This window comes from Tympanuchus pallidicinctus, unplaced genomic scaffold (assembly GCF_026119805.1).
Source record: "Tympanuchus pallidicinctus isolate F22 unplaced genomic scaffold, pur_lepc_1.0 scaffold7, whole genome shotgun sequence".
In the NCBI taxonomy this organism is placed as follows: domain Eukaryota; kingdom Metazoa; phylum Chordata; class Aves; order Galliformes; family Phasianidae; genus Tympanuchus; species Tympanuchus pallidicinctus.
This window is the reverse complement of record NW_026294791.1, coordinates 2,369,366-2,395,361: the sequence shown is the minus strand read 5'-3', so window position 1 is coordinate 2,395,361 and position 25,996 is coordinate 2,369,366. Positions and strand designations below refer to the sequence as shown.

General features: G+C 51.8%; 1 protein-coding gene across 6 annotated transcripts; it reads right to left on the bottom strand.

The window, feature by feature from the left end:
- Positions 1-1,778: 1,778 nt before the first annotated feature.
- KANK4 (KN motif and ankyrin repeat domains 4) lies at positions 1,779-19,758 on the bottom strand. 6 transcript variants are annotated; one of them, XM_052666811.1, is made up of 10 exons: positions 19,682-19,758; positions 12,122-12,199; positions 9,560-11,455; positions 8,398-8,509; positions 6,937-7,167; positions 6,263-6,350; positions 5,205-5,424; positions 3,604-3,746; positions 2,768-2,968; positions 1,779-2,612 (listed from the first exon to the last, which is right to left on the bottom strand). In XM_052666811.1, the coding sequence occupies exons 2-10, from the start codon at positions 12,135-12,137 to the stop codon at positions 2,520-2,522; spliced, it is 3,000 nt and encodes a 999-aa protein (XP_052522771.1). In that variant the 5' UTR covers positions 12,138-12,199; positions 19,682-19,758; the 3' UTR covers positions 1,779-2,519. The 6 variants fall into 6 exon arrangements, 5 of the variants coding, with proteins under 5 accessions (XP_052522771.1, XP_052522773.1, XP_052522772.1 ...); XM_052666813.1 differs by having other exon boundaries at positions 9,560-11,452; XM_052666812.1 differs by lacking the exon at positions 19,682-19,758 and adding an exon at positions 14,266-14,507 and having other exon boundaries at positions 9,560-11,452.
- Between the last annotated feature and the right edge of the window lie 6,238 nt (positions 19,759-25,996).

The following is a 25,996-nucleotide window of genomic DNA, read 5'->3' as shown; positions in this document are numbered from 1 at the left end:
ACGTCCACCCTGAACCCACGAGGAAAGCCTCCTGGATCCATGCTGTGTGGAGCTGTGAGCCCGGCTGTCCCGTGGCATTTTCTGCTGAAACGTCACTAGATGGAGCAATTGACAAAATAGTTCATTTCTGCTGCCTTCAGCCCACGTGGCCCAGGGCTCCCAGCCTCAACGCCTTCCCCTGCAGCAAGAAATCTGTGCCGAGAGGCTCATTCCCCCAAATGTATTAAATACTGAATTCCACCGCCAGTATCCCAGCTGCTGCTGGGCAGTTCCTGCGTGCATGGAGCTGCAGTGTTTCTGGGGGTGAAGCACTTTGGGATGCCTGTGCCTGGAACTCAGATTTTTGCCTTTCCCAGCACCCAGCTGCTGCCTGTGGACACCAGAGGAGCTGAGCCAAGGCACGCCTGCCAGCTGCCCTCTAATTGAATTAACAGCACCGACATCGGAGTGAGGTGCTCTGCTCTCACTGTGCCCCTTTTTGGGGCCGCCCCTCGCCCTGTGCCGCTGTGCTGGGAGGCAGGAGAGCTGGAGGCCGCAGCGCTGGGAATGAGCTCAGCTCTAACAGCAGCCAACTGCTACATCGACGGCAGCCTGGACAATGTTAGCAAAGTGCTGCGGTGATTTCACCCCTTTCCTAAGATTTATGGGCTTGAGCCGATAGCCAGGAATTGTCTGCACCCTTACAGTGCAGATGAAGTCTGTGGCCGGGGAGCTTCCATTCCTCACATGTGTTGGGGCCGGTATCACAGCATTGCGGGGCTCTTTGCCTCCCCAAATTTCTGGATGCCACCTTGCAACCCAAGCAGCAGCCCCTGTGCATTGGTCCCTAAGCCCTGCAGGGGCTTTGTTGTTCCCCTGGGTACCACCAACCCCTGGGTACCACCAACCCCTGGGTACCACCATCCCTCTGTGCATGGGGACCAGGGACTGATGACCCGGGTGTCCCCAGGACACCTCCTGGCCCACATGCGTTGGGACAAAGGCAGTGCTGGAGGGCTTTCTGCAAGGCTTATCTGTACGTGAGAAAAAAAGAGCAAATTGCCATTTTCCAGTCCTACTGCAACCCTGAGGGCTGTGGAGCAGTATGGCTCCAAAGGCTATGGAGATGCTCCAGATGAGGCTGTTGGGGTCCTTGCTCCCCGAAGAAAGACATTCTCTAAGTGCCCATAATGAGAGTGGAAAAATCCTAAGCAGTTGAGCTCTCATCATTCTTTCCCTTTGTAGCTAATCAGCTCCTCAATGGTGAGCCTGCAACGATTGTTAGATTAATTTCTTTCCTTGCTGTGAGTTAATTGTCTCCATTTGTACTGCTCAGAGTTCGTGCTGGGGATGTGTTTTTGCTTGGCTATATTTAGTTTGATTTCCACCATGATATCAAAATAGAGAAATTTGGGCTGGCTCTGGTGCTTGGTGGCATTGAAACCCCACAGGTGATTTGCCACATGGGAGCTGCTCCAAGGGGCCCAGCACTGTTTGCATGAGTTTTGCCATATTTTCCATAGTACTTGGGCTGCTGCTCCAGGAGTATATCCCAGGCTGAGCAATCCCTCGGGAGATGGTTTGAGAGGGAAGAAGGAACTCTGAGGCCAAGGAATGAAAACAAACATCCGGAGGCTGTGAGGCTGTGGAGACAGAAGAAGCTAAAAAGTGATTTAATGGAGTGTGTGTGTATGGGTGCAGTGTGCGAGGGGCTCTCTTCCAGGCTCTTCTGCTTATGGAAGTCTGTCTGTCCATCCCTTTGGCCTACCAAGGGTAGCAGGAACAACAGCAGACGCAGGTCAAAGTTTAACTTGGGTTTATTCATATGTGGGGGAGGTAACTGTGTTGGGGGATGGGGTTAAAAAAGGCAGGGGTGAGTGCTTCCACCTAAAGACATGGTGGAATGAAAGCAAACAAAGCAGACACCAACCATCGGCTGAAAACAAGAGATTTGCTCTTAGCTGGGGTGAGGATGTTGCGCCAAATCCCTGCCCGTGCTCACAGAGTGGTTTGGGCTCCATGCAAACCAGTGGGCTTCATTTTCCCATCAGCTCAAACTTAATTAGAAAAAAAATAAGAGCCGTATGATAATTCTGAGTCCAGGCAAAACAATGTCTGCTGTACTCAAATAATTTCCTACAGCATTAATTTTTAATTCTTACATCAGGCCATGTGAGCAAACATAAATAGGATGTTATACTTTCTGTAATCCATCGGACTTGTGTTTGTTGTTTCCTATACGAACAATTGCTGCCTCCTACTACATCGGGGAGAGCTAATAATAAATATTAGGACACAAATTACAAGTTAAATGCAATACAGATAAGTGCTAAATTAAAAGGGCAGCCCCTGGTGAAGGCTGGAACAGCTCCTTCCATTTGGCTGCTGTCCCGCTGGGGCTGTGCAGCGAGTGTTAACAGAGGGCAATGCAGAAACGGAATTTGAGCCGTTTGTGGCAATGCGGGTACAAAAGAGGGTTAATGAGGGGAGTGACCCCAGCTTGGTTGCCCTTCTCCCTCTCTGCCTCCTCCATGCTGGGTTCAGTCGCCGGGGCCGTGCTGGGCGCTGTGCAGCAGTGCAGCGATGTCCTCGTGGGCGCTCCTCTGGGCAATGGCCAGCGCTGTGTCTCCATCCTGCAGGAGGGACAGGCGGTATTGATGTGAGCGGCACACAGCCTAGCCACGTTCACCGGGCCCAAAGCAGGCAGCCTGGCCTCAATCAGCTCAGCCACACCACGGCACGTGTGTGCAGCCGGCATCACGCTGTGCAGGGCCCAAGCGCACCTCACCTGGTTTGTCAGCTCCAGCCGGCAGCCAGGCTGGGCCAGCAGCAGCCTGACCATGTTGGTGCTGCCCTGCCGGCAGGCCACCATCAGCGCCGTGCTGCCCTGCTCGTCCTGCAGGTTGACGTCGGCCTGGCAGGCCAGCAGGGCCCGCACCATGGCCTCCCGTTCGTGGCTCACCCCCAGCATCAGGGCCGTCTGCCCTCCCTGCAGAACACGCAGCTCAGGTCAGTCCTTTACAGCGTATCGCCCTCCTGGGCTCTTCAGCGCTAACAGCTGGCTGGTTGGATGAGGGCATTGCTATCTCAGGGACAGATGTGTGAATCTACAGCAAAATGGCTGCCCCAACCTCCCCTCCCTGCGCTGCAGATTTGAACTATTTAGCTCAGAAAAAGGATTTTGCAAAACATTCAACCTTCTTCACTTTCCTTAGCTTTCACTCAGCTCTCACCTGGTGCTGCAGGGAGCTGTGGGGTGGGCACTCTGCAGTTGTGCTGGGGTTGCTCTTGTCATTTTTGGGAAACAACAGCTCCCACCCACTGCCTGGTTCGTTCAGCACGAGGCACTGGAATTACATCCCCTGAGATATTCCCGGAGACACGAGGGGAGGTTACTCCCTCATTCTCACAGCCACAGTCTGAACTGGTGCTGCACTCGCTCTGATTTCACCAAACCCTCAATGAAGATCCCGTCTCCTCTTCCAGCCCAGGTAGCTGTGGGACTAACAGGAATTTGGCCATTGCGGTTGCACACAGATGGACCACAGGTTGGCCAGATTGGGTTTGGGAACGTTTCTGCCAAACATACATCCCCAAAGGCAGGCTGCCCTTCACCCAACACACCTGAGCGGCTCGCACATTGACGTCCCCCTCCTTCAGCAGCCTCATCACCACAGCCATGTCTTCATCTGTCTCAGCAGCCGCCAGCGGGGTGAGCATCACGGCCGTGTAGCCCGCCTGGTTCGGCAGATCCAGGCGGCAGAGCCCTGGCAGAGGATGCAGGGGGACAAGCAGGATTCAGGCCAGCAAGGAGGGAGCCGAGGGAAGGAGAACAAAGAGGTGCGGGGGAAAGGGGAAGGTGGCTGTGGCTGAAAGGCCAGCAGTGCTGCCTGGCTGAGGGGAAGGATCTGACTGAGCAATGAGGAAACCCAGCAGGAGGTCCCACAGTGACACAGGACCGAGCCTTATCTGCATTAAATATCTGTTCATTAATGGCCTTGTGAGCACGGCATTGAATGAGCTTTGGTGCTATATGTTGCTTCATTTTAATTCTTGAGGTCAACTCAATTAACTTTGATGACCATAATCAAATTATATCTCCGTAAAAGATACGGTATGACATATGCCCTGGGCAGCCCCTAGGCCTGGAGCTGTTTGTTTTACCTCCTAAAGCGAGGGAGCAGTGGAAAGGTGAAGATCACCCCGTGGTGGAGCACACCACCCAGTATCTCTACAGTTAATCGCTGAAGACACGGACGCATTTCACAGCAAAAAGCACTTTTTACTCTAGGAGTTCTTCCTCGTGCTGTTCTCAAGTGCTCTATTTGGTTTAATTTCAGCTTGAAGGGCCAGTTTCCAGCTACAAGGATCCCACTGGCAAACGCTCTTCAGAAGCACGCTGCTCCCGTGATCCGGGGCAGGGCAGGCTCCTGGGGCTGCCTGCAAGCAGCAGCAACAATGGCTGCATAGATGTGTATGATAATATGCCATTTTCCTAACATTTAGCAGATTGTCTTGCCCATGAAAAGAGGCCAAAGTGTCCCTATTCTTTCTGAAAGTGCGTGCATTTTTCCCCTCAGTACAATCTCAGCTGAAAGTCCCTTTCTTTGCCGCGTGAGCTGAAAGTTCAATAGTTTAAAATGCAATTTTCCTGTGGTGCTGTGGGGTTTGTTATGTTACCAGGGGTCTGAGCCTCCTGTGCCAAGCCACAGCGTGCCACTGGCTGCTACAAGAAGCTGTGGGAGCCACTGGCTGGGCTGAACAGCACATGCTCCATCCCAGGGAACCCCTCATCCACAGTTACCCTGAGCCATTCCCAAAGCCCTGAACACCAATGAGCCTTAATGCCCTCGATGAGCCTCAGCTGAGACCCTCATGCACGCTATGGGCCTGCAGCTGACCTACGTGGGAGGGTGCTGGTCTCCAGCTCAGCTGTGTCTCCTCAATAGACCTTGGCTCCACACCAGTCTACTGGATGTCAACTACACGACTGCATGTTGGTTGTAGCTGGTTCCCAATCCTGTCTCTGTCCCACCTTGCTTTGCTCCCAACTAGACTTCCTGGGAGGGCCTTGGCTCTCATTCACCAATTGCTATATCTGGGACCATTGATGGACCCCCTGGCCTGGCTTTGCCTACCAGGGCCCCACCAGGAGAGCAGCTCAAAGCAACTTCCACACCCGTACCCAACAAAGCCATTGCTCAGCAGAGAGCTGCTGCTCCTACCTGTGTCCAGCAGGAGCTTTGCAATGGTGAAATTGGAGTGGGAAACGCTGTAGTGAAGAGCCGTGTTGCCGTTCCTGTCGGCCATGTTGACCACTGCCTCCAACAGCTGCGGCTGGATGGTGCCCAGTGCCTGCAGATAGGCCGTGACCAGCTCAGGGCTGGAGGACTTGCGACTCGACACGCGGAACCACTCCTGGCAGACGGTGCTGAGGACGTGCCGCTGTGAACACCAACGTCAGTGTTACCCCTGGGCTGTGGGTGAGCCTGGCACCCTGCCTGCCCTCCTACTGCATGCTGCATCCTCAGTGAGTACCTATCCCTGAGCCAACCTAGCTCAAAGGAATTCCTCTCACCCAAACAAAAGCAGTGATACACATACAAACTGCTCTCCCATCTCAAATCCACAGTAACCACTGGCCCTGCCATTGCTATCCTCCAGCAGCCTCTGGAGCAGCCAGGCTGCAGTTGGTACCTTCCCCCATATAGCATGGACTGTGTTCTTCTTCTCCCCCTGATGTAGCAAAGCACCTCAGGGGAGCATCACCCTAAAAAAAATGCCAAACACCACTAAAGCTCAAAGCAGCCACTAGAGCTGATCAGTCACTTGGAGTCTCTCTGCAACTATATTTGCACTGCCATTTCTCAGAGGGGATGAGCACCTTTGCTTGATGTTCAGATGGAGAAAAATAGGAGAGAAAATGGTGCACAGCATGGATTTGGAAGAGCAGTGCTAATGTCCCTTTCCAGGAGAGCAGAGGTGTGTCATCCTGCAAACCTGCTGCTGCCCCAGCGCCTCGTCCTGCACGCTGGCATCCTCCATCCAGTATTCAGCTTGTGGCTTTGTGACTGCTGTTCTAACTCGAGGGGGAAAGGAATTTCCTGTGGTAATTTGAATGAGTAAGCAGAAAAAGCTTTCATCTCCTTTTTCCATCTTGTCCCATCTCCTTACCCAGCTGGCCATGGAATGACAGGGCACAGCCTGCAGTGCAACATTACGACAATCAAAGGTAACAGAGAGTGGGAACTGCAGTTGGAATTTGATTGAAAAATATCTGTACCAGATGCTGGTCACTGGTGGTCCTGATTTCAGAGAGGTGCTGGCTGAGCAGCTGGCAGGCAGCGAGGAAATCTTCAGAGGGTTTGCATCTAAAGGGAAAATACTTTGTTAAGTCTATCATGAAGCAGAACTTAAAGTGGCATTGAAGAAGGAGGGATAATGTGCAGCTTAGGTCAGAATACTTTGAATGCTTGTTTAAACGCTTAACTTTAGGGATACAAGTTGTCCCACTGACTTGAAATAGATTTTAGGTACACAGCCAAGCATCTTTCTAAGTTTTTAAGTCTACAGACCCCAATCTGTAGGAACTTCATCTTTTACAAGAATCCCAAAGCTGGAAAAAGAATTTTTATCCCTGAATCTGCAAGGAACTTGACTTAAAAAGTTTACTTGAGGAGAAAGAAATGAGCTAATTCTCACCAAACATGACTCACTCCGCCTTTTCCACGATCAACCGTGGGGCCTGAATCAATCCCCACTAGATTGTGGAGTAACTCCAAAAATATTTAGCTCTTTAAAGTCTTTTCCAGTGCCTATGGAAGCCAACGACTGCCTTTCCTCTGAGCACACGAAGCGCTGTCCCCAGCCCCTTGGGGGTGACCGAACACAGCGCCGTATGACCTGTGGGTTTAGAAACGTTATGGGAAACACAACTGCTACTTGGTTTCTGGTTACCTGTCGGCCTTGTGCTGAGTGCAAGGTGCTGCTTCTGCCCCAGGTTCCTGCAGGTCATCGTCTTTTTGTGTCTCCTGCAAGGAGGTCCCAGATGAAGTTCCCTCGCTTCCACCTCCACCTTGCTCTTCTGTGGGCTCCAGACCACCAGCTCCTCTCTCTGTGTCACTCTCCACGTCCCCATCTGACGGGCTGTCTTCACAACTTGTGTCTTCACTTGAAGTTGTTTCGTAGCTATTTGGGGATACCACATGTTATTCACTCCTTCCCCACCTACAAACGCAAGGCTTGACCAAGACTCATTGAAGACACCTGCTGACTCCAATGGGCCTTGAATGAAGCCCAGAGCGATATGCGAGTTACAAAGGTAGAGCCACAGCCAGACCTAGGGTTAGTCTTTTTTGGCTTCCTAAACCAGCAGGTGCATGATAGAAGCAATCAGTTAGCAGCAGGCAAGGTTACTTCAGGGACTATGTGGACTCTGGCAAGGTAAGACAGGCAGTATGCCAACAAAAGCATGCGTGCAGCTCCAATGGACTTGAGTCCACCATTCAAGCAGCCCTGCTAGAGAGACCTCTTGTGGTTGTCTGAAAGCATTCATATCAAAAGTATCTTCTGTGAGAATGCATTCAGCTGTGACGAACCCAAAACAATTCCAACATTAGCCAGGACTCCTCTGCTTGCTACACACTGTGCCATTTCAGTGGCTGTTAGGAGAAGTGCTACTCAACAGGAGCAAGTAAAGCCATGAGCTGTAGCCACAGAGCTGGAAACTGGGTGGAGAAGCATAGATGAGCAGAAACCGACATTCAGACTTGCACACTGAGCTTCACGCAGGGAAAGCAAAATGCCTTCTGCCCTCTCCAATACCAAGTATTCCTTGGTAGGACAGGGGTACATGCTGCTCTTAGAAACACATGTAAAGCACATGTTGCTGCAGCCAGTTAGCTAAAATGCCAAACTAAATTAGCTACTAGATACACAGGGAATGGTTATCAGAGCACAACTGACATAGGGGTCTCCTTCCCACCACATTAAGTCCTCATTTACAGAAATGGCCTTTTCTCTGTTCCTGGCCCAACTTTTGTTGGCTGTTGCAGAGGCAACTCAGTGGCAGCGCACCCACCCAGCCACAGCTGGCCTCCTCCAAACCCCACAAAGTTAGTGGGAAGCCTCCCACAGACTCAGCTGGGCTCTGGAGGAAGCCCCAGGAGTTTGGTGTGCACAGAGTATCAGTCCCCAGGGAGGTCCCTCACTGCCCTGAAAGCACCATCATCCTGGGCCTGTCGGCAGGGTTACTACAGGTTATCAGTGCTGGGTTAAAGAAGGGAGGAAAGAGGCTCCATTTCAAATGGCCTTTTAATCAAAAGGTTTTGAGAGGAAAAGAGGAGAAAAAGAATTTCTTCAGCAATACAGAGGGCATTACACATTAAAGGCAGTTTTATCTTCGTAACGGATGCTTACCCACCATTTACCCCAACAAACTGAAGATTCTTTTTGGTCCCATTGCCTCCTGCATGGGAGCCATAACCTTTCTTTTTCATGATAGATTTAAGACTTGTGGTTGGTGAGGTTTCTAGCAAAATACAAAATAATAGATTAATTAAGCAGATGTGCCATAGTTATCAGTGATCATTCCCAACTTGCAGCAACAAGCTAGAAATCATAGCTGTAAGCATCTTTTTACTTCATCTTAAAGGATTCTTTATGCCTTGCAAAAATGCGGATGCACCCAGCCACAGTCTGAACCTGCCGTGCCATCTTTACCATACAGGTCTCAAACATCTTCAAGTGGCTGTGAATACAAAATATACAGCTGGGAATTACATATGTGCTCTGTGAATATAAGCAGGCCTTACTCTCGTAATAATGTTATAATGTTTTATCTTTTTTTTTTTTCAGTACTAATATTACAACCTCTCCTATAATACTACACAGATAAATCTTTCCATCAGAGTCTGAATAGCCTCTCTATTATTGCATGTAAGGGGTCACTTATCTATTTGCAAAGTCCTTCTGACAGTGAACAGGGATTTGGTTTTAGATTCTACTATCAGATAGGAGGTTGGTGGCCCTGCATGCAGTAGGACGGTTGGAGCTTGATGATCCTTTAGGTCCCTTCCAACCCAAGCCATTCTATGATTCAGTGATTCTCAGCACCATATAATTATTCTAGCTGAACAGCTGTGTGACTGGGGACAGGTCTGTTCCCAACCTGGTTGCTCGGTCAGCTTGAATTGGTTTTGTTTCTGCTGAACTTCATGCTAATTTACCCCAGATGAACATCTGATCCCCATATTCTTTCAAATTAAGACATCCAATTGAGAGGAATAGCAAGCGAGGTTATTTGATGGAATAGCCACAAGTATGGCCAGTTGTGGATATGATCTTGTGTATAACTGAGTCACAGCTTTATCAGCTCTTACACGAGTTTTATTTTAAGATTGTATAGCTTATGATGTGTAGAGATCTGCCTTTTTCAAAGACACATTCCAAGGAGGGGCTATTCCCAATCTCTCTGATACTAGCACCCCACTGAGCTCCACCACATTGCACCTGTCCAATACTCCATCAGATGGCAAGAGATTCAGCAGGACATGTTGAAACCTATGCCAATGTTATTTACCCAGCTGCTGATAGTGCGTGTTTGAATTCTCCTTATCTGCTGGCCTCTGCGAAGAGTAGGCAGACAGCAACGAATTTAAGGAATTAACTAATTGGTTCTGGATGGAGCTGAGCTTAGAGGCCGGCTGTTTGATAGCGCTCGCCAGCTCAGGGTAGCCGTGCTCCAAACACATCCACTGCTCCTGCAGCAGCTCCTGGATTTTCTTTACGTATTGGCCTATGGGATCAACAGCAGGAAAATCTTTGGGGTCAGGGAGAGCTTCCTCTCCCATCCCATCTTCAGTTTTGTCTTCACCAACGCCTGCCTCGTTTTTGCCTGCACTTGAGCCAGTTCTTTTTGTTCGATAACTTTCCGCAGCCACTGCATGAGCAGCGAGACTCTGGGTGTCACAGCTATTCCTTTGGTTTTGGTTGTCATCACTGAGCTGCTCGCTGATCTTCAGCTCGGTGAAGCCCGGGGCATGAAGGCCAGGCTCCAGGCCAGCTGCAGTCTCTGAGAGCTTGGCAAAGTGTCCGTCTCCACCACCACTGGTGCCAGCATCAACCCACCCCTGAGCACTGTGCTCCGCTGCCAGCAAGTTTCCATTGTCCGCTCTGCGGATGCTACATCCTATGGATTTAGTGGAAAGTGGGATATTTACATTGATGCCCTTATCGTGGACTTGCTTGGACCCATTCACATACGAGAGTTCAGTGTTCACTGCTGCGTCGCTGTACTGCAGAATGCTGCCACGCCGCATGGAAGACACCGCGTCCTCTCGCGTGTTCTCCCGGCACAGCTGCTCCTCCAGCTGGGCTTTGGAGCTGGCCAGTAACTGAATGCTCTTCTCCTTTTCCTTTATTTTATGATCCTGCTGCTTCAGCACTGCTCTGATCTGCTCCAGCTCTTCTCTCTTCCTGTCCAGCTGCTCCTCCAGCACAGCAATGTGCCGCTTCAATGCGGCGATCCCACCGGACTCTCCTGCATCTCCTCCTCGCTCCTCCTTCTCTTGGGCACGGGCACACCTGTCCTCACCTTCCTTCAGCACATTCACAGCAATTTCACTTACGCTTCCCCCTGCTTTCCCAAGGTTTGTGCTTTCATCTGCAAGCTGGAGGGTACCTGATGAGGCTGAGACCAGGGTTCTACCATTGGTGGCATCGCTGGCATCACCCTCCTCGCCCCGGCTCTCCACCACCACCTGTAGCTGAACGGCAGAGTGCTGGCCCTGCCACAGGGGCTGTGCCCTCTCCTTGGGGACGTCCCGCACAAGGCTACCTTTCCCTGGTTGCAAGGCCAACTCTGCCCCAGGACTCAACATGGGAGATGGCAGCGAGGCGATGCCGTCGGGTGAACGCGGCATGGGACGGAACGTGCTTTCCGGGCAGCTCCCATTGTCACTGGGACGGAGGGGACATGGCACACAGCCATCGCCGGCCGGGGCCTGGCCAGGTGGCAGCGCTGCCGGCAGGCTGGATGCCCGCAGCAGCTGCGGCCGCCCCCTCAGCTCATCCTCACAGTGCAGCAGCTCGGCGTGCCGTCGCGTCTCGGCCAGGAGAGCCTTCCTGCGGTAACTGGGCTCCTCGCTGGGCAGCGGGGCCCGTGATATCTCCTCTGCCCCCAGGGACGCCTTGCGCTGTGCACGATACGTGGCAGCTGGCCAGCCAGGCCCAGCAGAGGCTGCGTAGCCGTGGGAGCCGTTCTCGGGCAGGCTGAAGTTTCGGGGCAGAGTGCTGAATTTGGGCTGCTTGGCTTTGCGGTGGATGTGGACCCTCCTGATGGTGTTCCCTTTCTCAATGTCGTCCACATACTTGAGGAAGTCCAGGTCCAGGTGGAAGCCGTACGGTGTTTCCAAGGAGTAGGGGAGGCTGCGGGGCTGCTCCCCATCCCCATTGGGCAGGGGTGGCTGGCCGGCTGCTGGAACAACCACAAGGAAAGGAAAAAAGATAGAATGTTGGTAGATCAAAAGCAAACAGAAAAATGAAATGGAGGTTTAGAGCAGGAGGGAAATGTTACCACTTCCTTCATCCGGCCCATTCATTTCCGACCTCAACCCATCCTTGGCCATAGCTCTAGGGGCAAACCCTAGGCACAGCAGCCTAATGACCTGCTAATTTAATGAAGACTGGCTCCTTGGCCCAAAGGTCACCACAAGACCAGGGGGCTGTGCTTCCTCATCGTAATGCTCATGGAGATGCTGCACCTCCAAGTTCAGACCTGATTCTCCAGAGGTGAATTGCGGAAGCGCTGCACTGAGGAAGCCCAAAATTGCCTGAGATCATGGGAATGATCAAGGGAAAACACCCTGCTGGGAAGGCAGGTGTGAAGGCAGAGCCAGGAGCAGAGCAGGAGCAGGTCTGCCAGTGATGGGAGGGTAAATCTGTGCAGGGCTCCAAGAACTGCACACAGGCTTTGCTGTGGTTTAGGTAATGCACAAATGATGCAATTTGGTCTCCTTGTTGTAGAAGAACGTATCTACAGAAAATGGTTAATTTACTGTTTTTTCTGGTAAGGAAATGACTTCAGGGCTTATATGGTTTTCTTTTTTTTTCAAGAAATAAATGAGCAAAGAACCATCCATACCATCTGTCTTCTCCATGGTGTGCTCTGCTCAGGCTGTCAGTGTCCCATCCTCTGACACACTGGGGCAGATGAGCCAATCTTGGAAAAAAAGAAACAAATACCTTTAATTTAAAAATACCCCATGATCTGAACCAAGTCCATCTGAAAGGCTCCCACATCTCCACAGGACCCCTCGCTTCCCACATTCTACAGCCTGGCTGGGCTGCTCAGTGCTTCTAGGCATGCTGGAATCAGTGGCTCCTTCGCCAGCAGGAACAGCCAGCTCCCAGGTAGCTCGTTCTCATGGAACATCTCAGCACTACAGCTGGGTTTGGCTGCAAAAGTGGGGTTTTCTGTTAAGATTTTCCTTCAAGTTTCTGATGTGGTTCCTGGCCACATCTCACAGCAGCTCAAAGTCTTATCCTCCAATCTGATCACTGAGCTACAACAGGTTTTCAAGGCAGGCACACGCAGCACGGTCTGTACCAGGCCTGCTCAGCTGCTGGGAAGGACATTGGGACTCTTCGTTTCAGAACCCTGCTCACATTCACCTAATTGATCAAACTGTCAGGGTCTGACTTCATTTGCTGCTTTTAATATTTTGTCTTCATAAGAGCTTTAGCACTTGGCTAAACTTCCAGAGCTCCCCTTCCAGGGCTGCAGCCCACCTTTGCCCCTCGCTTCTCCCAGTGCCATTCTTATCTAACACTGGTCGTGCTGCTCTCCGTTTTCAGTTCTGCAGCATCCCCAGCAGAACTGTCCCAGAGACCACTTGCTCGTTCTCAGGCTCAGAAGAAGCTCTGCTCTCTGCTTTTCTCTGCTCTGCATCTTCTAAATTCTCTTTCTTATTTTTGCTTTTTGTATCTCCACTTTCTTCATAGGGACATGGCAAGATAAATGGATCCACAGTACAGATAAGGATATATGGAAAGGACATATTAACTACAACAAAGACCAGAGGGAAAACGCAGTCACATCCTGCTGTATTGTTACCAAGGGATGAATGCTTTGAGGGATCAAAACCTTCTGAAGAAACAATTAGTTTCTTTATTAGGGCAAACAAGTTCATTGCCAGTTTATAGCCGGCTTGTAGGGCCACCACTGCAGAGAACATCAGTGCTCCCAACACCTCTGGGCTGGCACCTCCTCCAGCTCAGCCTGCTGCAGTACTTCGGCCAAATTAACCACACTTTCACTATAGAAGGCAATTCTGTTTCCTTCTGCCAACAAACAGCATGTGCCAAAATGAACACTAACCTCTCCCTCAAATGTTTTTTTTTTTTTTATTTTCCAATTACAGCCAATTATAGAGCAATTATGAATCCCAGCTACAGTCCGACCAGTTACATTTCACTCTTCTAAGTCATTTATTTGAAGGGAGGGAAAAAAGAAAGCCAGGCAATAGGATGTTTTTAAATATCTAGATAATTACACTTAATTGGTTCGTTCATGAGCTGGCTGGGTCCCAACTCTGCAGTCCAAACTGATGCTGTCACTTTTCCCTTTCGACCAACCTACTCCAGAATCGCCTCGTGCACAGCAGTGTCCTCAAGCATGGTGATGTCCTCACGCACGGCAATGCTTCGTGCACAGCCTGCCCTCACCTCCCAGCCCTGAGAACCCCTGCTCAAGGCTTGAGGGAGGACAGCACTTTCTGGTAAGTCTCTGTCCTGCAGGCCCCACTGTGCTGAGCTGGGCTGTGTTTTGTATGTCCTGCCCCTTCCCATGTTGCATAACCCAAAGGACACCAGCATTAACACACGCTGCAGTGCTGAATTTTAGCTTTTAGGGGAGGATCAGTGCAGGTCTGAGCAGCATTTCTGTTCTCAAGTCAGCCATAAATATATATACAGAAAGGGAAACCGGGGAGGCAAATAAGCAGGAAGGCAGCAGCACAGACCGAAGGCACCTAGTTGCCTGCCCCTCAAAGTGCCCAGTGCTGCCTCATGGCCATGCCTGGTATTGTTTCTTTAACCCTTCCCTCCCTTCCCCTGTTTCTTGCTGCTCCCTCCCTCACTCCCCTCAGCAACAGAGCCAAGAGCAACAGATTTTCAAAGCAAATAACCGAGATAGAAGACACGGGTTTCTTTCCCTGCAAGCATCTTGCTGGTGACTTTGAATTAACAGCATTTAACCCTGTGACAGCACCCAAGCAGATAACTCACCCCGCGGAGCAGCGCAGTAACGCAATCTCATTAGCTACAACACCACATCTTTTTCAGCTCTGTCATTTTCCTCCTGCACTGCAGCAACACGCTGGCACCTCATTGCAGAAGGACAACCAACACCAGGACAGCAGCTGTCCCACTACTTCTCATACCTCCTGCACAGCCCAGGATGCCTCCCAGCCCCCAGCCTGCTGCTGGGACATTGATCAGCACCCCAGCGACCTTGCTGGAAAAGCAAACACAAGTTTATGATAAGGAGCACGAAAGAGGGATTCATTTTCCAGCAAACCAGAGCATCGATCTCCTGTGACCTTCCCGAGGACAGCCCGAGCCTGCTGCATGCAACGAGCCACTCTTCACAGCACGTCTCTCTTTCGCACAAAAACACCTAGTGCTGCTCAAGGGCTGTCCCCTCTATCAGAGACATTATTTAAGAGACGGTCAATGATTAACACCACAGTTCCTGTTATACCTGGTGCTGCTTGCCGTGCCCCGGCTGGCTCCCTGCACGTTGCACCTCGCAGGCTGAGCACATCCATCAGCTACTGTGCCTGGCGCCTGGCGGGGACACACCAGCAGCTGCCTCAATTAAGAGGCAGCATCCTCATTAGCAGCCGCAGAAGGTCTCCGCATTAAGGATGAATCCTGCTGCAGCCCTGCAGGGCCGGGGCCAGGGACAGGATAGGGACAGCCCAGTGCTGCCAGGCACCCCAGTGACCCCAGCCCAATGATCTTGGCATTCGAGCCTGGCAGCTCCCCTATGCTTGCAATTCACAGCCGCTGGGGCTCTGCAGGGTTGTGCAGAATTGCTGACACCCCCAGGCTTGCAACAGGAAACAACCCTCAGCCTCAGCACTGAACTTTCCAAAACTTGGCACTTCCCAAGGCAAAGTGCCCACACCCTCACACAGCCCACGTTTGGGGATGGGCTTTCAGCAAGGACCCATGGCACGGAGTGGGGCCAGCACTGCTCCTCACCAACAGCACAATCCCAATGATTGTGTCAGTCGGGAAGAAACACATGGAGCCACTTAATGTCTGCAAAACAGAGCCGCAGGCACTCCGTCAGGCTCACTTTGCTTACACGACTGCAACATGGGATTTTAGCAGATGCAGCTTCAAGAAAAGCAGAAGGGTTTTGCCTCTGCAGGAAGCAGGCAGCCTGGAAACGGGCAGAACGGAAGCAGCGCTCCTGTGAGTGCTCCCCAAGGCCGGGGTCACTGCGAACTTGAACAGCAAGGGATGAGCCCTGCTGTCCTGCAGCATGGCTCTGCTCTCCCCACAGCTCCTGCAGTCAGGGCTCTGAGCAATCCTCAGAGCTTGTTCACTGCTCACTTTAACTCTTTTGGGTCAGATTTTCATATTTTAGCTACTCTTGCACCTTGCATCTTTTTTGAGCAAATTCGTTGGGGTTTGTTGATTGTTCTCTATACGGAGCAGCATGATGTAAAACTCGATACGTTTCTGTACGGCACTGATTTTAAAGTGAGCCTCAAGGAATTCTTTCCTTCTTCCCATAGGAAAGACCTCGCAGGAAGCTTTTACTTGGAGTATTTCCTTATTGCAGTTACACGCATCAGACCTACAGCCCGGGCCAGATGGAATCCCCATGGGACTGAAGGTCTTCAGTTCTGCATTCCGGTGGAGTCAATGAATGAATGGAGTCGAAACACATCAACTGGGCTGGTGCTTCATGGAATCACAGAATCACCGGCGTTGGAAAAGCCCTCTAAGCTCTCCCCAAGCCCAACCCCAGTCCACCCCCACCATGCCCACTGCCCATGTCCCTCAGTGTCACATCCGCACAGCTCTGAAACACCACGAGGGATGGTGACTCAATCACTTCCCTGTTCAATGCCTGGCCACTCTTGATGGCTCTAAGACAGCAAAGGTGCAATGCACGAGCTGGGTGCCCAGACCTGGATCCTCGTGGGCTGCATCCCACTGAGCAGGAGGAGGGCACACATTTCCCGCAACTGATGGCCCCGGATGGTCCTGCACACTGGGGACACGGTCAGCTCATACCTTGTGCCATGGAGGACAGAAGTCCTGGCTGAGAGCTGCTTGCTGTCACACAAAGGCTGCCCCCACAGATGATAGGACCCAGATGGTGCCAAGCAGCTCCAAGCCACCACCTTGTCCTTCCCCATCCCTGCCGGTTCTACCTCACAGAAAGAATCCCATCCCCTCCTCAGTGCTGGTGGGGCTGATGGGCACAAAGCAGCAGAGCAGGAGCCCTGTGCTCGTCCTCAGCATGCGCGGTACCCGAAGGGTTACGGCAGCGTTCCATCCAGCGGCCTGCAGACTTGCACAACGCCCGCGCTCAAACACATGAACACAGCCTCGTGGGAACAGTTGTTGTTGGGCTTTTCAACGTGTTTTCACTGCAAAGGAAGAAAACCAGTGCGCTGCTGGAAGGAGCTTCCTTCCAGGAGGAGGAGAAAAAGAAGTCTGAAAACTTCTCGGTCCTGAGGGTTGGCTGCTGATCCTAGAAACCTGAATGTCCCAAAGCAGCAGTGCTGCAAAGAGTATCACGGCCAGGGTCTGCGCCAGGAGCCTCTCCAGGCACCCCGTCAGACGGCGGATACTGATTTTATTAAAGCTGCTTATTGCTGTTTAATAAATGCAACGAGCTCCCTGCCAGCGTGTCCATTAGGGACAGTTCAGGACGAGACGGGGAGGTATCGGATGTCCCAGCTGTGCCTCTTTTATGGCTCACCGGCACAGGAAAATGCTCACATTCATCCCTTGCATTGATAACCTCTGTTGAGCTGACCTTCAGCTCATTCCAGCTACAGTCCTAAAAAACCTCGGGTGATGCTCATGATTTTATCACATTCCTTGAAACCTGTGATGTTTTCCCTGAAGTCTCCTTTCCCAGAGCCAGGTGATCCAAACGTCAATTGAAACCACGAATCCAAAGCGCTCCAATGTCAGAAAGCAGACAGAGGTCAGAAGCGCCTCTCTTCTGGCATTCTAATCACTCTGATTCTATTGTGGAGCCAGGAGTTGGACTCAATGATCCTTTCCAACTCGGGGTATTCTATGATTCTATGATTTACTCTTTTCGCTCCAATGCCTTTGTTTTGGGGGCTTCTGGCCCCATTCAAGCTGCTGCTTTCCATCTTCTCACCCTAGGGCAAGCCAAGACCATCCATGTGGTCAAAAAGCTGGTAGCAATTTCAGGACAGCAGGGCTGCCCTCAGCACGGCCTGGGTTTGGGGCACCCTTGGCTTACTTTGCATGGATGAGCCTGAGCTTAGGCACAAGCCAGGCTGGAAAAATCTTTGGTTCCTAATGAAAACCAAAGGGTCCTTAGGGTGTTTTGGAAGCTGGGTGTGGAGGTGACCCACCCAGCCCAGGTTTTGGAAGAGGCATTCCTGCCTCACCCTTCATCAGCCACTTGCTGTGCGGAACTCAGTGCTGGGGTGGGGGAAAGGATGGAGGAGGGTAAGAAGGGGTCTTGTGCAAAAAGTGCCTGCTCAGGGATGAAACCCAGAGTTGGTGGGACTGGAAAAACCCATAGCAACGTACAAAGCTTCCTATGCTCATCAGCCTTGAGGGACAGGGGCCTGGATGTGCCATCTCCCACCCTTCCCAGTGCCACCTCCCTGCAGGCAGCAGCCAACAAGGGCTCCCCACATTCTCTTACCAAGCCCCCACTGCACACTGCCACTCTCTGAGGCTCACATTCAACAGACGAACAGGCTGAAGTTCCAGATTTAAAACAAACTAATCCAAAGGAGTGGAGCCACTCTGTTTCACATTACTGACTCCACCAACCCATTCATTTTGGCAGTATATTATCATAATAACCACAGTAACTCCGTCCGGCTTCGTTTTCATGTGAAACCTCAGATGCGTAGGACTCGCAGCCTCCGGAATCATCAATTCCACCGAGGCCTAAAATAAATATGGGCTAAGAAGGAGCTCTCTGCATCTGGTTTCTCCCCACGGCTTTGTCACAGAGATGGCTGCGTGTGAAAGCTGGAGCTGAACTTTCTCGCTCCCGCGCCCCAGCCAGGGTCACCGATTCCCTGGGACTGGACAAAACCCAAATCTTGTGGGACAAAACCTTCATCACACAAGTCCTGTTACATGCTCCAGGGTGGGAGAGTGGGATCCTACGGGATTCATACGGTCTGTACCAGAGAGCCCTGCTTCTCCCCAGCACCAGGATCCGTCACTGCTGTTCACAAGTAATTTGGGAATTCTCAGACTGGGAAAGGAGGGGGCCCATGTAGCACCAGGATCCTATACTTTCATATTCCAGTTTTGGGGTGATTTTGACAAAGCTGCCACCTCATCACTCCTCAATCCCAAAAAAAGAAACACTTCTTGAGGCACCATGTCCCATAGCTCACAGTTACGCCTCCAGAAATGAGATGAATGAGACAACCCCACTCAGGACAGTCCTAGGAAAGGGGACCATTGCGCCCAGGGCAGCCACCTTCCCACCTTGAGCCTACTGCATTGCACTGGAAGTCAATCACCAGCTTTCTGCCATCACCCAATGCCTCCACCACATACTTGGGACACAGACCTCAGTGCTCTGACCATGCTGTGGCACCACAGCATTCAGTCTGAGCAAGCCGCAAATCATAGAACCATACTGTCATCAAGGTTGGAAGAAACATCCAAGACCATCAAGTCCATCCCCAGCCCACCTCCACCATGCCCACTGACCGTATCCCTCACTGCCACATCCCCACGGCCCAGGAACACCTCCAGGGATGGTAACTCCACCACCTCCCTGCTCAGCCTGTGCCAGTTCATTACCGTGCTTTTGGAGAAAAACATTTCTCCCCATTTCCAATCTGAAGCTCCATCAGTGCAACATGAGGCCATCACTTCTCGTCCTATAGCTGTTACCTGGGAGCAGAGATGGACCCCACCTCGCTACACCCTCCTTTCAGGGATTTGTAGGGAGCGCTCAATTCTGTCTGTATGGGGTACTGCACCTACGGGCCCTACGAGACTCGGGGGGTAAGGGAGAGCGAGCTCTGCTGGGCACTCTGAGCGACGGCGAGGAGAGTTTCTGTGGGAACGGGGAGAGGCCGCCGTTCCGTCTGGGTTGGGGCTCGCAAAACCGCAGCGGGGCGGCTGGGGAGGGCTGTGCCGCCTTGCAGCTCCGCTCTCACGCAGTGACGCTCGGGGTCCCGCCTGCTCCCGGAGCCCCCACGCCGCTCCCCAGCACCCATCCCGGCCGGACACCCCCAAGGACACTCCCGGAGCATCCCCCAGCGCTCTCTCACGCACCCCCGCAGCATCCCCCAGCACTGAGCCGGCATCCCCCCAGCGCCCCTCGGAGCATCCTCCGGCGCGCCCCTAAAGTCCCCCCCGCTCTCCGCCGCTCCCCGACCACCCCCGGACTCCCCGTTCTCGGCACCCCCGACACCCCTCCCGGCCCTACCTGGCACGGCGGTGCCGCGGCCCCGCTGCCTCCTGCGGCCGGGCCCGGGGAAGCGGCGGGGCCGGGGCTGGGGCGGGCCGGGGCGGGCTGGGGGCGGGCCGGGCACCGCGATCCGCCGGGAGGGGGTCGGGGCAGGGAGCCGGAGGGAGCGGCTGCTGCGGGAGGGGTGAAAGGCACTTCTCTGTTGTTGTTTTTCTTCTTCTTCTTCTTTTCTTATTGCGCTGGGTTCCTTTTTTCTTTTTTTTTCCCCTTTTTTCTTTTTTTTTTTTTCTTCTTTTCTTTTCTAAACATTTTATTCATACTTTTCTAACCCGGCAACTCATCCCGTTTGCACAGATGCAGATAAAGGAGAACTGTGGGGCTGCAGGATTTGTGCTGTCCAACCCGCTTCCAATCGCACTGAGGTGTGGGATAACACGGCACACGCACCTCAAATGCACGCAGAGTTTGGGGTGCTGAGCTTCTTCACACATGATTTCCACGTTCCTCATGTGGCAGCACATGGCTGGGATGGCATTGCCTGTTCAGGGATAGGAGAAAGCAGTAGGATGCGCTGCGGTGAGCGGTCCCCAGCCCTCCGGCTGAGCTGCGATGGGAGCACGGTGCTTTTGCGGCACTCGGGGCACCTACAGGAAGCGCTTTGTGGTTGCTGACATTCAGCTGAACTTGTGCTTTGGTCTGATTTCCCCGGGGCTGAGATTAAAGTACTGAAAAATGAAAGCCGTGGGGGTGGCTGGGGGAAGGAGCAAAGCAATGCACAGCTTCATGCACTTCTGTGAGCGTGTCCTGCAGAGCAAGCGGGTTGGCAGCACGTACCAAACAAAAGGGTTTTGAGCAAACCAAATACAAATCAGTTCCCTCATTTGATCCCTTGGGTTTTACTTGCTCGATATTTTGAAAACAAAGGACCTATGAAATGTATGCAACCAAAAATGAGAAATGAGAACACATAAAACTTCTGTGATCCCTCTTTACCCAGGGGAACAGCAGCATTTCAAGCAAACGGATACATCGGGAGGACACATCCACTCCCCGAATCAGGAGGGTCTGAGTCACAGCTGGGGACAGGAGGCAGCCCTGGCCCCAGATCCCACCCCAGTTCCACATCCCTTCCTGGCCCCAAACCACATCCCAGTCCCACATCCCATGCTCAGTCCCTCATCCCAAGCCCATCCCACACCACGTCCCCACGCTCCCCTGCCCAGCTCGGGCTTGGCGGGTCCGCTTGTTCTTAGGAGAGGTCATGACTCATTAAGGGCTTTTGGAATGTTTATCTATCAATGCCACAGGCACTTCGAGTTACTTCTGAAGCCAGACAAGGAGCTCAGAGGGTTTCTTCCCACTGCAGAAATTGCTGGGTGAAATTCCACTGCCAGAGGTCGGGTCGGCCCCACTGCCCAAGACCCTGCGGTCACACATTCAAAGGTTAACCTGGGAGGGGAGAAACACCACCAACAAAAATTTGGCTCCCTACAGTCTTTGAAGCCCTGGTCTAGTTCTAGCAATGTGTTTTTTAAGGCCATGACCGGCCCATCCCTGTTGGCTGTAACCCCCATGGGTGGGGAGAGACCGGGGCAGGGGCAGGAGAAGCAGGGAGCAGAGGTGGGGAAGCACTGGGTGAGCTCCAGGCTGCTTAATAACTTACGGATGCTCACAGCTGTGTTTTTCCATGCGAGCAACTCTAACAGCCACAACCCAAGGTGGTGCGTGCCATGCAGAAACTGCAGAACGTCACCCATCTGAAAGCTGTGCCTGCCAGCTCCCCTTAAACAGGCGGCAGTTTGGATGCTAAAGAAGAGGTTCCTGGGGAAACTGGAGTAATGCCCCCAGAAGACCTTGCCCTCACTTTGCAATGGGTTTTCCAAACTGCAGAGGGACAGGAGCTGGATGAGGCTCCTGCCCCATCTGCCTTCTGCTGGGAGGAAGAGCTTTTCCCCTTCACCTCAGGGGGGTTCAGGTTGGATGGAAGGAGTGGTGATGTGTTGGCACAGGCTGCCCAGGGGGTGGGGGAGTCACCAGCACGGGGGGTGTGGAGATGTGGCATTGAGGGACGTGGTCAGTGGGCATGGTGGGGTGGGCTGGGGTTGGACTAGGTGGCCTTGGAGGTCTTTTCCAACCTCAATGATTCTATGACCGTCATCTGTAATGACTTGTGCAGGGGTTGATGCGACTGAGTCTTCCTTGAACAGCAGAACAAAATCACCACTGTTCCATAGTATGTTGTGCTCGTGCCAGCATCCATTTCTGTAGTGTCTCTGCAGGCTGCTCCCCCTCCTCTGTGTGCACAAATCTGCCTTTTATGGTCTGCAAATGCAGAAATCATGCCTCGTCCACGCTCACTCGTTTGCTGTAATGGCCTTTCACAGCCACCTCTTGGTTGATGGGGGAGAAGAGGCAACGAGCTCTCATACAAAGCATCGTGGTGCTACAGGGACACCCACAATAACCCAGAGGTTCATTTTAGGAAGGCATTGTGGACCACGCAAGGCTGAGCATGGTACTTCAGGCACCTGAGCTGTTTCCCTACGAGCGCAGCCCTTGGACACTCCAAGCAAACCCTACACACCACAGTGCTCAGGGCTCGTCTGGACTCCGTGCTGGTCCACTGGTAGGGATAAGAAATGTCTCTGCTCCTCGTGGTGCATGGATCGCTCTCACGATGTTCAAATGCAATACAGGAGCCTGCCTGTCAAATCCACTGGCTGCAACCCCATGGCCTAAAAATTGCTATGTCTTTGCAAGCATAATCTCTGTAGAGCATAGCCAGCATTGGTGCAGCTGGAAGTCAGCTACAAAACATCCATTTACAGACCCCAAATCTAGTGAGAGAAAAGGAAATTCTTACTTCAGATAAAAATAGATCTTATAAAGTACAATTATCCTTCTTATTTTTATTTTTTTTTTCAAAAATCTGCTTTTATGGTTCTGCTTTCTGCTCCTGTCCATCACCCCAATCTCTGAATGCTGCTTATGTTAGGCCGTGAGCGCACTTTGTAGAACCATAGCATCAGATAATTGTTTGAGTTGGAAAAGGCCTTTGAAGGCCATCTGGCCCCACTCTCCTGCAACAAACAGGGACACCCACAGCTCCATCAGTGCTCAGTCCCATCCCTGACCTGGGGCGTCCGCAGGGATGAGGCACAACGGCCCCTCTGGACACTCTGTGCCACTGCTTCACTGCCCTTACTGTAAACAATATTCCCTTATATCCTGACAAAAGTCTTCTATGGGAACCGCTGAGTCACAGCCTGAAGCACTGATGGAGCACCTGGTGAAAAGACCCCCTCAGCCCTGGGAGCACAGGTGAAGGCAATGTGTGACCAGAAGGGGTGGAGCCTGGCTGCACCTCTCTCAGACCTCATTTAAGGGCTGACTGCCACCCTGGAGATCTCTTCTTGGTGAAACTTTCCTCTGCGAACCTAGAATCTTCTGATATGGGTAAGCAATCTTCCTTTTTAGTACCTCTTTCTCACCCTGGTCCTTCTGTCATTGCACCTTTGTTGTAACGCCTTTCCTATTGTATTGATCTGTTCAATTACCGCAAATCTTAGCATCTTAATGAAGTTCTTGTGCCAGGATGATTCAGCTTGCTTCCCTCAAGCATGGTATTTCTGATAGGAACAAAGCACCATGTTCGATTTGAATATATACTGTCTGGGATGGGCCGGGAACCTGACAAGCATCGCTCGTTCTGCTCCAGCTCCCTGTTTCCAGCAAGAAGCACATTGAGTTTGATTTAAAAATAAAGAGAAGATCTGTGTAAGGGAGGGCCTCACCTCTGTAAATGTGGAGGTACCATCCACGTTGAGAAGGCTGATGGAATCAATCCGAGGTGTGTGTGTGTGTCTGCAGGGATGTGGCCAGCAGATGGTGCACGGCTGCACAGCGTTGGGATCTTCTGAAGCTTTGGTTTCTGCTTTCTGAAATGTTGCAGCTCTGGGAGGTGCTATCCCAACTTACACACAATCAGGGAGAGATTTTCATTTTATTTTAATTACGGTTTGTAATACAGCACCTGGCTTTTCATTTGAATTCCAGCCCACAATGGAAAGCTGCACTTCCTCTGCTACCAGTGAGGCTGTGGAGCCATATGTTACATTAATCTGAGCAGCAAGCTGCACATGGTGAAATAAAATATGCCCAGACAGAAAATAAGATGGGGGGAAAAACCCCTAAGCAAGCAGTGAGACTGCTTACGGAACATCATTCTTTCCACAGTGCCAAACTGAACTTTCAGAAAGATGCATGGAAAAAATGTTCTGCCTTGGATCTACCTGCAGAGCCCTCCACACTGCGCAGATTTTCAGTGCACAAAGGCAGATACTGATATGGTTACTATCTAATCTGCTTTATCTCTATGCTGTGGGGGTAATTACTATTTTCTCTGGTATAATAGCTGCATGTGTAACTTGAAGAGTTCAGTGATTTCATCCAGCTGTGCTTTGTCCCAGGTTAAGAGAGAGAAATGAGAGTGAAGGCTGTGAGTATCCTGAAACAGATCTCCATCTCAGCAATTACAAACTCTGCAGCACAGAGGAGAGCACTGCTGCAGAGCTCGTTCTGTGCTCATGTGCTGTGGTTCAGGCTGACAGCAGAAGTTTGCCGTGTGGAAGCTTGAACAAAGAGGAGCTCACTGCAGGCTTCACCACGGAGTTTACAGGGCTGTGGCAAGCTCTGATTTATTATTTCCTGCTTTTCCTATATCTGTAAGGATGCCTAATCTGAAGGCTTTCCTCCAACGTCTGGCCGCACACTCAGGCCAAACTTTTTGGCCAGGTTTCCCATGGAGGAGGCTGCAGAGGGGGTTCCCCTCCTGCCAGCCCTGCTGGTTGGGGCTGGTGGAGGCATCCCATCACCGAGGTGGGTTGGGAACCTCGGAAAGAACAAAGGATCTTACGGAATGGGAGCCGTCTGCAGGCTCAGAGGGCCCCAGGCTGGTGACTGTGGGAAGCCAGATTTCCTTTCCCAGGCAGCCAAGTGCCTTGGATGATTTGTTTCCATGCTTCAGTCTGGTTGTGAATGGGGGCAGGGTCACCCTAAATATTCATCTGTACCACCCCTACCAAAAAAACCCAGTCTGTCTTCAAATTTTATATTCAGTATTTTCATGTTTGTGAATGGTTTCTTACACTTCCTGCCGTAAGGCATTGGACCAAGAGCTGTATTGCTATAGACTGAAATCAATTTTGCTGGTACAAGCACTGCAGGGCTGGGGCAGGTTACTGGTGTTCCTGCGCTGAGGTCCCCAGGTGACCCCAGGGACTGAGGCAGGGGCTGCTGAAAGAGCACATTGTCTGCTCACAGTTCACCAATGTTCACAAAATTCAGAGTAATTCTGACAGTACAGGAACCGGGCAGATTTATAAGCCTGATACAGCCCCAAGGTTTGCAAGGCTATAACTCATGTCACTCAGCAACAAGCAGAGGCTGTGGGGCTTTCTCCCTGCAGGGGACAGTGCTCTGTAATGGAGACTTCCTCCAAAGCCCCCAAATCCCATCTCCTGGGAATCCATTCTTTCCAGGCATTCACGTGGTTATTTTTGGCTGAGTCTGTGGAGATTTCTAGTTTCCCACTGCAGTCATTTTTATAACATGTGGCTGCAAAACCTGTAGAATTAGACATAACTTCATGCATTTGAGTGTCTCAGGTCTGCAACCACGGCCTCTCACACCTGCTCCCTCTTTGGGCTGTGTTTGAAACTCTTTTACTGTGAAAGGACCGAGCTGCACAGGCTCTGGACAACAGCCTCTTTATTGAGCTTGCTGAGCTGCCATAAATATTTAATTAGCTGTTGCTCTATTTCTGGAGAGATATAGAAAAGAAAGCCATTTTCTTGCATTTAAACAGATCCATTCCGGCACTATCCTGCTGGAAGGACTTCCCTGCATTAACTCATGACAGCGAGCCAGATAAGGGAGGGTGCAAAGAAACGCGTGCCAGGCTGAAGGGCTGGCAAAGAGGTGCAGTGCAGTCTCCTGCAGATCTTGAGGTGGAAAAGTAGCCTTGAGGGTGGAGATGGAGACAGGATGAGGGGTGATGGCCTCACGCTGTGCCAGGAGAGGTTCAGGCTGGGTATTATGGAAAAATTCTTCTTTGAAAGAGTGGCAGTGCACCAGCACAGGCTGCCAAGAGTCACCATCCCTGGGGTGTCCCAGAGCCGTGGGGGATGTGGCACTGAGGGATGCGGGCTGGGGGTGGATTGGGATCCTGGGGGGCTTCTCTAAAACTGACTTCTCCAACTGCTCTGAAAGAGTGGTCAGGCAGTGGAATGGGCTGCCCAGGGAGGCTGTGGAGAACCGACCCTGGAGGTGTTC

Coding starts and splice junctions, on each gene's coding strand:
- KANK4 (XM_052666811.1), bottom strand. Junction 7,168..8,397: donor TTTGTTGGGGTAAATGGTGG/GTAAGCATCCGT, acceptor ATCCCCAAATAG/CTACGAAACAACTTCAAGTG. Junction 2,969..3,603: donor TCAATGTGCGAGCCGCTCAG/GTGTGTTGGGTG, acceptor CGTGTTCTGCAG/GGAGGGCAGACGGCCCTGAT.